The sequence below is a fragment of the Myotis lucifugus genome, unplaced genomic scaffold, assembly GCF_000147115.1.
Source record: "Myotis lucifugus unplaced genomic scaffold, Myoluc2.0 scaffold_2, whole genome shotgun sequence".
Classification (NCBI taxonomy): domain Eukaryota; kingdom Metazoa; phylum Chordata; class Mammalia; order Chiroptera; family Vespertilionidae; genus Myotis; species Myotis lucifugus.
The window spans coordinates 9,308,495-9,320,516 of NW_005871050.1; the positions used below are offsets into that span (position 1 = coordinate 9,308,495).

Below are 12,022 nucleotides of genomic sequence, written 5' to 3' on the forward strand. Positions count from 1 at the left end.
GGAAGGGAGGAGAGGGACAGATAGAAACATCAATGATGAGAGAGAATCACTGACTGGCTGCCTCCTGCATGCCCCCCCACTGGGGATCGAGCCTGCAACCTGGGCATGTGCCCCCACCTATGGGATTCAAACCATGACCTCTTGGTTCATAGGTCGATGCTCAACCACTGAACCACATTGTTCAGGCCTCTGGTTTTTTGCTCTAATGAATAATGCTGGGATTAACCTCTATGGATTTATGCTTTTGTGCTCCTCTAGGGTAATTTCTTAGAAGCAAATTACTACTATGAATGTTTCCAGGCTCTTGTTACATACTGCTATATTGCTTCTTGGAAGGTGACACTTGTTTACTGTTTAACAAGCAGCAGACACGCACGTTTTTGCTTGCCTTCGCTGACACTAGAGTTGTAGATGACACAGATTTTTTAGTCCCACGCATTAGGGTATGTGCTGGGGTACCATAATAAGGAAATGGGGGAAAAAAGAAAAAGGAAATAAAGTGGACTATGACTCTGTTGAATTCCTGACCTGGTGGGAGAGAGTGATCTTGATCAAATAATCCGATCTAATAAAGAAGGAATATGCTAATTGACCCTCACACCATCACAAAGATGGTGAAGCCCACAGCCCATAAGGAGGGAATATGCTAATTGACTGCCCCACCCTCAAAGACGGCGGTGCCCACAGCCACAAGATGGCTGGCAGGGGAGGGCAGTTGTAGGCAATCAGGCCAGCAGGGGAGGGCAGTTAGGGGCAACCAGGCCAGCAGGGGAGGGCAGTTGAGGGCAACCAGGCCTGCAGGGGAGGGCAGTTAGGGGGGACCAGCCCAGCAGGGGAGGGCAGTTAGGGGTGACTGGGCCAGCAGGGGAGGGCAGTTGGGGGTGATTGGCTTGGCAGGGGAGTAGTTAGGCGTCAATCAGGCTGGCAGGGGAGTGGTTAGGGGGTGATCAGGCTGGCAGGCAGAAGTGGTTAGGGGCAATCAGGCAGGCAGGCAGGTGAGCGGTTGGTAGCCAGCAGTCCCAGATTGTGAGAGGGATGTCCGACTGCTGGTTTAGGCCCACAGGGGATCGGGCCTAAACTGGCAGTCGGACATCCCCCAAGGGGTCCCAGATTGGAGAGGGTGTAGGCTGGGCTGAGGGACACCCCCTCCCCGACTGCAGGAATTTCGTGCACCGCGCCTCTAGTGAAGGTATAATTACAAACTCTGATGCATGCTCTGGAGGAGGTGTGAGGAGAATGTAGCACAAGAGGAGTTGGCTCCATAGCAAGAAGGAGCAGAGAGTGGTTAGGGAAACACATCCCTCATGGTTTAAGCCAAAAGAATGGGGGAGGCAGAATGCGGGAGGAAGATGGAGTAGTGACACTCAGAACTGCTAGGACTTGTGGGTCCTATAAGCATTTCAGGAAGTCTAGCTGGTGTGGCTCAGTGATTGAGCATCGACCAATGAACTAGGAGGTCACTTATTCAATTCCCGGTCAAGGCACATGCCCAGGTTGCAGACTCGATCCCCAGTAGGGGGCATATGGAAGGCAGCCGATCAATGTCTCTCTCTCATCAATGTTTATTTTTTAAAAAATATATTTTTATTGATTTCAAAGAGGAAGAGAGAGGGAGAGAGAGAGAGAAACATCAATGATGAGAGAATCATTGATTGGCTGCCTCCTGCACGCCCCACAATGGGGATTGAGCCCGCAACCCGGGCATATGTCCTTGACTGGAATCGAAGCCAGGACCCTTCAGTCCGTAGGCTGACACTCTACCCGCTGAGTCAAACTGGCTAGGGCTCTCTCATCAATATTTCTCCCTCTTTCCTTTTTCCTTCCTCTCTGAAATCAATAAAAATACATATTAAAAAAAGAATTCCATGCCGAAACCGGTTTGGCTCAGTGGATAGAGCGTCGGCTTGCGGACTGAAAGGTCCCAGGTTCGATTCCGGTCAAGGGCATGTACCTGGGTTGCGGGCACATCCCCAGTAGGAGATGTGCAGGAGGCAGCTGGTCAATGTTTCTCTCTCATCGATGTTTCTAGCTCTCTATCTCTCTCCCTTCCTCTCTGTGAAAAATCAATAAAATATATTTTTAAAAAAATCGGAAGATTATTTAAAAAAAAAAAAAAAGAATTCCAGGAAGCTACTAAATGTTTTTATTTGCCTTTTGAGAATCATTTTTTTAAATTTAATTATGATAAAAAATTTTAATTGTGGTTTAAAAAAATTACTGTAACCATTTAAAAGTATATGGCTCAGTAGTGTGACATATATTCACATTATTGTGCAACCTTTCCCCAAAACGTTTCATCTTGCAAAACTGAAACTACCCATTAAATGACAACTTCCCATTTCCCCCTCCTCCCAGCCCATGGCTACCACCAATCTACTTTTTGCTACTATGAATTCTACTAGTTTTTGGGTACTTCATCTAAGTGGAATCATACAGTATTAGTCTTTTGGAGACTGGTTGATTTATTTCAATTAGCATGTCCTCACGGTTCATTCATATTGCAGCATGTGGCAGAATTTCTTTCATTTTTAAGGCTGAATAATATTCCATAGTATGCATATTGCCACATTTTGTTTCTCCATTCATCCATTGATGGACATCTGGGTTGCTTCCAGGTTTTGGCTATTGTAATGTTCTTATGAACATGGGTGTTCAAGTATCTGTTCAAGTCCCTGTTTTCATTTTTTTTTGGGTATATTCCCAGAAGTTGGATTGCTGATCATATGGTAGTTCTATTTTTAATTTTTTGAGGAACCTTGAGAATCACTTTTAAAAAGCAAATTCAGCAGGGCTGATTTTGTTGCCTACAAGACAATAGAAAATAGTATTGGCTGCTAAAAGCTATTCTCTTCTTGGACTATATTAATATACCCTACTAAGTACTATGCATGCAATACTCTAAAGTTAAAGGAGCTCTGTGTGAATAATTAAATGTATACACATTTCAGGGACATCAATTGTATATGATTTGTGTCTTTAAGTGCTTTGAGGGACAATCTTTATTTTTAGCCAACTATTGTTGAGCACTTGCTCTGTGCAAGGCATCACGTGGAAACCCAAAATATACCCAACTTGGTTTCTACTTTCACAAAGCTTCTAGTCCCAGAGCGGGCAGCAATACCCTTTGGTGTGTGGGGTGTTAAAATAGTGGTACAAAGGGAAGGTTCTAGCTGTTCAGGGGAGTCAGGAGTCACGGGGAAAGACTTCCTGGAGAAGGTAACATTTGGGTGTGATAGGGATAGGGTTTACAGGGTTCCAGGTGGCTGGCACACACTGAGCCAAAGCAGAAAGTGTCCATGAGTTTAGAGAAGGTGAGGGCATGAGAAGTTGAGTGGGAGATTCAGAGAGCTGAGTGGAAGAGGTCAAGGAGAGCTTTAATACCAGGATGAAGAATTCAAACTTCTATGGTAAGTGGGGTTAAGGGGCTCGGAGGTTTAATTTTTTAAATATATTTTTATTGATTTCAGAGAGGAAGGGAGAAGGAGAGAGAGAAACATCAATGATGAGAGAAAATCATTGACTGGCTGCATACCCTCTACTGGGGATCGAGCCCGCAACCCGGATATGTGCCCTTGACTGGAATCAAACCTGGGACCCTTCAGTCTGCAGGCCGCCACTCTATCCACTGAGCCAAACCAGCTAGGGCCTCAGAGGGGTTTTGATTAGGGAGTGATGTCAAAGCAGTGCATTGGGAAGGTTAGTCTGGCAGTGATGTGTGTGGGATAGACTAAAAGGGAGAGTTACTGGCAGCTGAGAAATTGGTGAGAAAGGGTTAAAAGGAATAACCCAGTATGCTGTGAAGTAAGTTACAGCAGTGGTTCTCAACCTTGGCTGCACATTAGAATCACCTGGGAATCTTTTTAACCCTTTGCACTCCGAACCATTCTGGACATTGGCTACCAGCTACTCGACGCTACTTTGCGGCGGAAACGTGCATTTACAGACCCTCGTATTATTTAGTATAATTTTGGAACCAAGTAACGTATTATAATGATATTGGACTTATATGAATTGGGTGACATCGAGGAATGTATATTTGCAAAAAAAACCAATATTTTATTGTTTATAATTTTGTACAGTATGGTAAGTTTTGTAACACTCCCCAATATGCATTGCAGGCTGATTAGTGCATGTTTGACAGTAATAAGTGGTTTGACGCCTGCCACCAGGTGTTTTCCTGTTAGAACACACAATGCAGTCCCGTTTTCTTTGTCCCACATCGGGAATATGTAGTTTATTGTTTAATCCGACACAAAACCCGCTGACATTTCTTGTATATATCTTAGTAATTTTACGATATTTTGATTTAATTTCTTGTGCCATTTCAAGATAAAACTTCAGGGAAACATGCATGTCTCAAAAAGTTGCGTTGAAATAACTCAATTCCCCGTAATCACTAATAAACTGCAATGTCCCCTGAGAGGGGACATCCGAGTGATATGCTAGAATTCCGATGTCCCCTGAGAGGGGACAGCGGAGTGCAAAGGGTTAAAATCCTGATTTCTGGGCCTCATCCTCCAGAAATTCTGTTTCTTTGTTACTAATGTTGTGGCCCCACCTCATAACAAAGAAACAGAATTTCCGGAGGATGAGGCCCAGAATCAGGATTTTAAAAAGATTCCCAGGTGATTCTAATGTGCAGCCAAGGTTGAGAACCACTGAGTTAGAGAATGACAAATACCATATGATTTCACTTACATGTGGAATTTAAAGAGCCAAATGAACGAACAAAATAGAAACAGACTCATAGATACAGAAAACAGACTGATGGTTACCAGAGGGAAGGGGGGTTGGGGGGTTGGGTGAAACAGGTGAAGGGATTGAGAAGTACAGATGGGTAGTTACAAAATAGTCACGGGGATGTAAAGTACAGCATAGGGAACATAGTCAATAATATTGCGATAACTATGTACGGGGCCATAGTACTTGAAGTACTTGAAGTATCGGGGGACCACTTTGTAAAGTATGACTGTCTAACCGCTATGTAGTACACCTGAAACTAACAGAGAATAACATTAAATGTCAACTGTGGTTGAAAAATTTTAAAAGGAGGGGGACTACACCAGGCCTGAGGTAATGAGAGTTTGAATTTGGTGGTGGGCTATGGGAAGTGAGCAGTGGAAAGAAAGGGACAGATAAAGGACCTGACCTTGGCCCCTTTTCTGTGGATGCCCCATCATACCTTTCTCCCCTCTCCTTCCTCTTCCTTCCTTTGTCCTTGTTTAAAAAATATTATGTACCTTATTTCATGACCAGTCTTATTCATTTAGGTTTCTTTCAGAACCTTGCATAGTGGCCTACACTTAGCAGGTGCTTGATAACTATTTGTTGAATTGCAATTGGTAACTGATTAGAAGTGGGACAGGGGCCAAAAATAACCAAGGGTTCAAGCCTGGGTGATAGGAGAAAAGAGGATGCCAGGAGAAGCTGATCAGGTTCAAAGTCAGGTTGAATTTGAGCTCCTGGCAGATTATCTAGCTGACTTGAAATCTTGGGATATAGGTAGAAGAGAGGGGACTTTAAAAAAAACCCAGTTTTTAAAATTGATTTTAGAGAGGAAGCGAGAGATATAAACATCAATGATGAGAGAGATTCATTGATTGGCTGCTCCCTGCACACCCCACACTGGGGATGGAGCCTGCAACCCCGGCACGTGCTCTGAGTGGGAATCGAACTGGGACCTTCTGGTTTATAGATTGATGCTCAACCACTGAGCCACACTGGCAGGCCAGGCGAGAGAGGGCATTTAAGGTGCATCCCCACCTTCACCTCCACTCAAGCTGGGAAGATAGTGGCTATGTTTAAGGGTCAAATTTTGGTCTGGGATCATATTCTGGTCTGCCACTAGCCAAGTACCAAGTTAGTTAGTCTCTCTGAGACTCACCTATGAAAGTGAGATAAAGTAGTACTCTATAAGGTGGTTGTCAAGGCCAAAGGTGAGGTAAAATGTATTAATACACCACCTGGGATAAGTGATAGCTCTAGTTATTGGTTATTATTACTATTATTAAGGTTAGGGGAAGGAGCATAAATCATGTCACTCCTGAGTAAGGCAATCCATGGCTTCCTATTGCATGTTGAATGAAAGGCAGCCTCTTGCCCTGGGCCCCACAGGCCTGAGTTATCAAGCCCCTGCCCACCTCTCATCCAGCACCCCCTCATCCACACCCTGTGTTCTGCCTGGTTGTCCCCTAAAAATGGCAAAATGCTTTGCTTGCTGCCTCAGGACGTTTGCATTCGCTCTTTACTTTGCTTGAAAGGTTCTTTGTATGGCTGGCTTTTGGGGGGGGGGGATGGGTATGTATATACTGTACAATCATTCAGATGAAACCTAAGTGATCTTAAGTCTCTCATTGTCCCCTCTAAGCCTGACTTTGCCCATCAGAACAATGAGACTGGATTAGATCATCACTAAGGTTTTCTCTGTAACACTTTGTGAACTTAAGGTGGTAGAGTGTGGCTTTAGAATTCAGTCGTGGGCAAACTACAGCCGGATCTGGCCCGTTTGAAATGAACAAAATTAAAAAAAAAAGACCGTACCCTTTTATGTAATGATGTTTACTTTGAATTTATATTAGTTCACACAAACACTCCATCCATGCTTTTGTTCCGGCCCTCCGGTCCAGTTTCAGAACCCATTGTGGCCCTCGAGTCAAAAAGTTTGCCCACCCCTGCTTTAGATTATTAGACTATACCAAGAATCAGGTCTTCAATTTGCCCTGCAGTCAGAAAGGCCCTAATGGTTCTCCTGGAACAGAAGCTGGGGATGCAGTTTCTAAGACCTCGAAAGGCAGTCACTGAGGCTGCTCTGCCACATTGCCTGCTGCTGTGTAAAAAACTGCTGGGTGTCAGTCTCCATCCACTGGGGGAATCCCCCCCCACCAAAAAAAAAAACACAAAAACTCCACCTTCTTCTGCCAAGGCTTTGGGTGGAGCTAGAAACACTGTTCGTGACAACACTGAGTCAGCACATTCATGAGGGTCAAGCTCACAGTGAAAAGGAACTGGAAGAGGGCGCTGGTTGAGAAGAAACCTCCAGCTGAGGCCTCTTCAGTCTCAAAGGAAATGGAATCAGAATGTGCAAGTTCATTATGCAGATAGCAGGGGAATAAGGTATAATGCTCAAGGTAGGGGTTTCCTCCTAAAATGCTAGAGCTCATATTAGAGTCTCTCCCAAGTATTGAATTATGGACTTCATCACCCCAAGAGATAAAGCTCAAAACTGGTTTTCAAAAGTTTCAAAATGAATTATGTGAAAACAGGCTCTTTTGGAGATATGTAGACACTATTGAGGCTATGTCGGCAAGGACAGCTGGGTTCTCACAAAATGTGTACGTTGGGATTTGTCAGATTTCTGGGCCAGGAGTTCTCATGGACCTGACCTGATGTGACACTTATGTGCATTAAGTATCAACATTCCTTCTCTGAGCAGGATTACTTTGTTGCCTGAATCCCCAGGGTTAAAATAAGGATCCTTGGCTGGCCTCTGAAAGCACTGACTTCTTTATTAGCCTCCGAAAACATGCAGCTGCTTCTCCTGCCCAAGGGCAAATATACTGAGAACTCTTGATATTTCCCTGTAAGACAGGAAATGACAGTACAGGCATAGCTGTGGGGACTGCAACAGTCAGCTGGGACCCAGGGACATAAGGCTCCCTCCTCAGTTCTTCCTCACCAAGATCACACTTAAGATTTTTCACACAACATATATTTATTCAGAAAAAAATTTGCAATAAATTATAATAAAAAAAGATGACACAAAATACAGAATCCCACTAGCAGCTTTGCTTAGTGACCAAAACATGTTTGAGAAATGTAACAAACAATTACAGAATAAGAATCAGAAAACAGTGAAAGGGAGACTAATGCAACATTACCACATGAGTTTGAACTGTTTCTTCCCTAAAACCAAAGATGCAGTCATTCCCTAACAGTTAGATCTGAACTCCTTACTTCAGAGGTGTTAGTCACTAATACATTGGAGGTACTTAGGAATCAGAGGTTGGGGTGCTAGAGGCACTGTAGGGAGGCAGATATCTTATGCCTGCTCTATTTCTTGTCTCCTCTACCTAGAGATTGTCTAAAACTCTCAACCATGCGTACATCTCAGGACCAGAGCTGGAAAAAGGTTGAGGCAATGAACTAAGTGCATTTGCCTTATGAGGAAAGAGCTAGGATGCTGCACACAGTTCCCAGGACAGGCACTGCCCTATCTTTGTGTTATGACCTTGCCCAGCTTCTATAATATGCCTCACCTGTGATCGCTTTCTGGCCTAGTAGAGATGACAAAAGCGTTCTGTTCACCATCTTCCATTGACTACATCAACACCCAGCCTTTAATCTATCAGATCTGTAGATATTTGGCACCAATAATTTGATTCCTAGTACCGTAAGTCCCAGACAGGAAAGGGTTTAACCAGTCTATCACAAGATATGTATGTTTTCTTTCCCCAAAAACCTCAAGTTATAAGAGATGGTGGAACTGGAGAACCATTCAGTTGTGCTGTTTCTCTTGGCTCTCTCCTTTGATGTGCCAGAGTTAAGAGTCAACGCTTAACACTGGGCACAATGCCTGTCCATTAGGCTCCTTGAATTTAATAGTAACAGGCAAGAGTAAGTTGACTCAGGGTGGTTTTAATGAAAGAAAACAAGAGGAAGCCAATTGTATCAGGTAATTTTGCAGTCAGTAGCTGGTTTGCCAACCGACATAGATTAATTTTTTTAAAGGCTGCCCTACAGAGCTTGAGTAAATGAAGAGTGCAGAGGGTTGTCTTGAGTGGCAGAGAAAGGTGCTTAGCTGGCCCCACTGCACAATCTATCTTAAACAGCACTGGACAAAGTGGCTGGGAGCCAAAGGGAGCTGGCTGTACAGTCCAGTCAGCCTTGATGAGGGAAGAGGTGACACTGGCCCCTTGTACGTCAGGAGACTAGTGAAGGGGTTCCCAGAATGATCCTCAATCCTCAGTACTCTTGCTGGGGGAAAGGAGAAATATCTCTAGAAAGGCCTGCTTGAGGTGCAGACTAGCTTTTTTAATGTGGTGTAAGTGTTTCTAAGTGGGGGATGGGTCCCATAGTTCTCATGTAAAATTTGAAAAAGAGAAGGGACGGTAGAAAGCAGGACCTGTCAAACATGAATGTTTTCACTTGTGAATACTCAAAGTGCTTCTACTCTGATTCTCTCACATCAATGGAATGTTATTTCTAATAGTCCTAAAGTTCTGCTATAAAATGAGGTCTGAGACAAGAGAATATGGTTCCACCCAGTGCAGATCCATGAAAAGGCCAATGTTACAGAGACATATGGATACCACTGTAGTAGAAATGCACAAATGCATGTAACAAAAACACGTAGAACGTTAACTCACTGTTGGGGACACCCAAGGAGTCACTAGCCTCACTCTGACTTCCTCCAATGTGATAGCACTAGTAGAGTGCAAAGAGGCGAAGTGGGGATGGTAGGGCAAAAGTGCTTTAGAGGAAGGACTACACACAAGTCTGAGCTACACCAAGTAGTGCTTGTAGGCCTAGAACAGGAACATCACAGAATCTAGGCCTAGGGTGCTAAGGACAATCATGACAGCTGGGCAGGGGGCAACAAACACATCCCCAGGTAAAGGTGTGTAAATACAGAACTCTTTGTCTTATAAAGAGAGAACACAAAAACACCAAAATATGGTAACTTTGGCTTGGCAATATAAGTCTAATAGTACTTTACTGTGTAGGATATGGCAAGGGAGGGATTAGGAAACTTCCTTTTTCATGCCTCAAAATTCTGCAATAGACCCTTCCTGTGACATGACTTTGCAAATCACTCTGAAATACTTGGTGTCCAAGATCTTCCACCTCTAGAATCTTGGAGTGTAGTTAAGAGAAAGGGCTTACTGGTCTTCATCGCCCCCCAGCAGGAAACCCAAAAGGAACTGGATAGCACGCTGGCGGTCACTTGCAGTCTGTCTTGCCAACAAGTTAGGTGGAGGTCTTAGGAGAAGACTTGTGAAGAGAGTAGCTAGAGGGCACAAGAAAGAAAAGGGAAAAAACCCTGTCAGACACAACCTAAGCAAAGCCTCAGTGATCGGGGTGGGGGTCAGGGGATGGGGGCAGTGGGAAGGAAGTGACTGTCCTGTGCCTGGACATTAAGGACATTCTGACCAACACCCACTGTGGCCATTCTTATTAGGTAGTCTTACCGATCATGTTGGCACTGACATTGTTGTATTCAGAGAATTTTAAGAGTTCTCGAAGGAATGCCATCAAGTAACGGAAAACATTTCTATGGCATCTTGGAAGCTGGGAAATCACCTGTTTTTTAAAAAGGGGGTAGGTAGTGAGGAGAACAGTTGGAAGAAGGGAGTAAGAAGAGCCCATGGCTGCAATAAAAATAGTTTGTAATCCAACCTTTACAGGACCCCATTCATCTGTCACAACCCTCCTTGATTTACTCATGACCAACACAGTACCTGCCCAATAATAATTTCCAAGTCAGAATGGTCATACTATTTGGCCCCTGTCCACTCAATGACCAGGCCATGCCATCATCACACATTCACATGCACACCTCACATCACAAGCAGGTCAGTGTTAATCTGGTCTTTTATCATTTCCTCATGATGGGAAAATGTCAGGTACCCATGGCATCTGTCAAGCTGAATAGTTTTCTCAGCAATGTCATTTAGCATGGATGGGAACTCCTCCCAACACTCACTAATCTGATTCAGAGGTATTCTCAGCTATTGCTACACCAAGCAGACAAAAAGAAGGCTCACAAGAAGTGTCAGCCAGAATCCCATGTGTGATCAGCTTCCACAAGTTTATGCCACAGTAGAGGTATCCACCCTACTCAATGGGCCAACTGGAAGAGGGTGCAAAATATAATAGGAAATAACACAACCTAAAATTTAAGGGTTCCAACTCTCAATGCTGGTGTCAAGCCATGAAAAACAGATCCAGAGCCGTCCTACCATGTATCTGGCCGCGCATATGGCTTTATAAACTCAATGGTTTCTTTATGGGGGAGCCTGCCCCAAACACATCCTCAGAGCAATAAAACTTACCTGTTTGCAAACCCGGGGATCCTGAGCAGAGTCAAGGCAACGCTGATACAGCTCATAACAGATGACGGGCTCTGGCAGGGCTTCCAGGAAAATGAGCAGAGCTTCAGCCACAGAGTGATTACTGCCAGCTGGATAGACAAGTAAAGGGAAAGGAACTCCAGGAAAAAGGACACACCTGATTTGCTCCCCTCCTCAAGCTCCCTCAACAACTGCTCTCTTCCTCTTATTCAGGGCATACTGATCCTAATTGGGGTTTGATTATTTTATTGGTCCATGTACACTGCAGCTGAGTTGTGACAAAACCTCTTGGGAGGTTTGGGCCAACTTGAGAGTCAGGGGAATATAGCCTGCAGAAGGACAGTCCACACTGGATCAGTCCTGGAAACTAGTCCCATCCTCCTCCCTGTCATAGTGACAGGACATCTGGTGGCAGAAGTGATAAATTACTTGAAGCAGAACAGTACCAGTGCTGTGGGTCCTATTTTCTGTACTTATTAAAAGCCATTATTGCCCAGCTGGCGTGGCTCAGTGGTTGAGTATTAACCTATGAACCAGGAGGTCACAGGTCGATTCCTGGTGAGGACATATGCCTGGTGTGGGGCGTACAGGAGGCAGCTGATCTGTGATTCTCTCTCATCATTGATGTTTCTATCTCTTCCTCTCTCTTGCTCTCTGAAATCAATAAAAATATATTTTTAAAAAGTCATTGTAACTTACCCTTGATTCTTTTCAGTAAGAGTCTGATACAAAAAAAGGTCAACATTTCATAAAAGAAACTGAGAAACAATTGTATAGTCAATGATTACCTTATAATAAAAGACACTGGAGGTCAATGGGGGGAAAAGGAGACATATGTACTACTATTTGTAATACTTTAAACAATAAAAGAATAAAATAAAAGACTCGTATGAAGAAAAGATGGAAGCACAAACATCAAATGTAGGTGGGAAGAAGAGCTTGGCCAAGTACTC

At 44.0% G+C, this 12,022-nt stretch overlaps 1 protein-coding gene across 1 annotated transcript in view; it reads right to left on the minus strand.

Annotated features, from left to right (window-relative positions):
* Nucleotides 1-9,674: 9,674 nt before the first annotated feature.
* The window catches only part of OCRL (OCRL, inositol polyphosphate-5-phosphatase), a 52,314-nt gene continuing 49,966 nt past the window's right edge, over nucleotides 9,675-12,022 (minus strand). Inside the window, 3 exon segments of the mRNA XM_023758093.1 lie at nucleotides 9,675-10,006; nucleotides 10,188-10,299; nucleotides 11,052-11,179. Of these exon segments, the coding sequence (XP_023613861.1) occupies nucleotides 9,879-10,006; nucleotides 10,188-10,299; nucleotides 11,052-11,179 (368 nt within the window). The 3' untranslated portion in view covers nucleotides 9,675-9,878.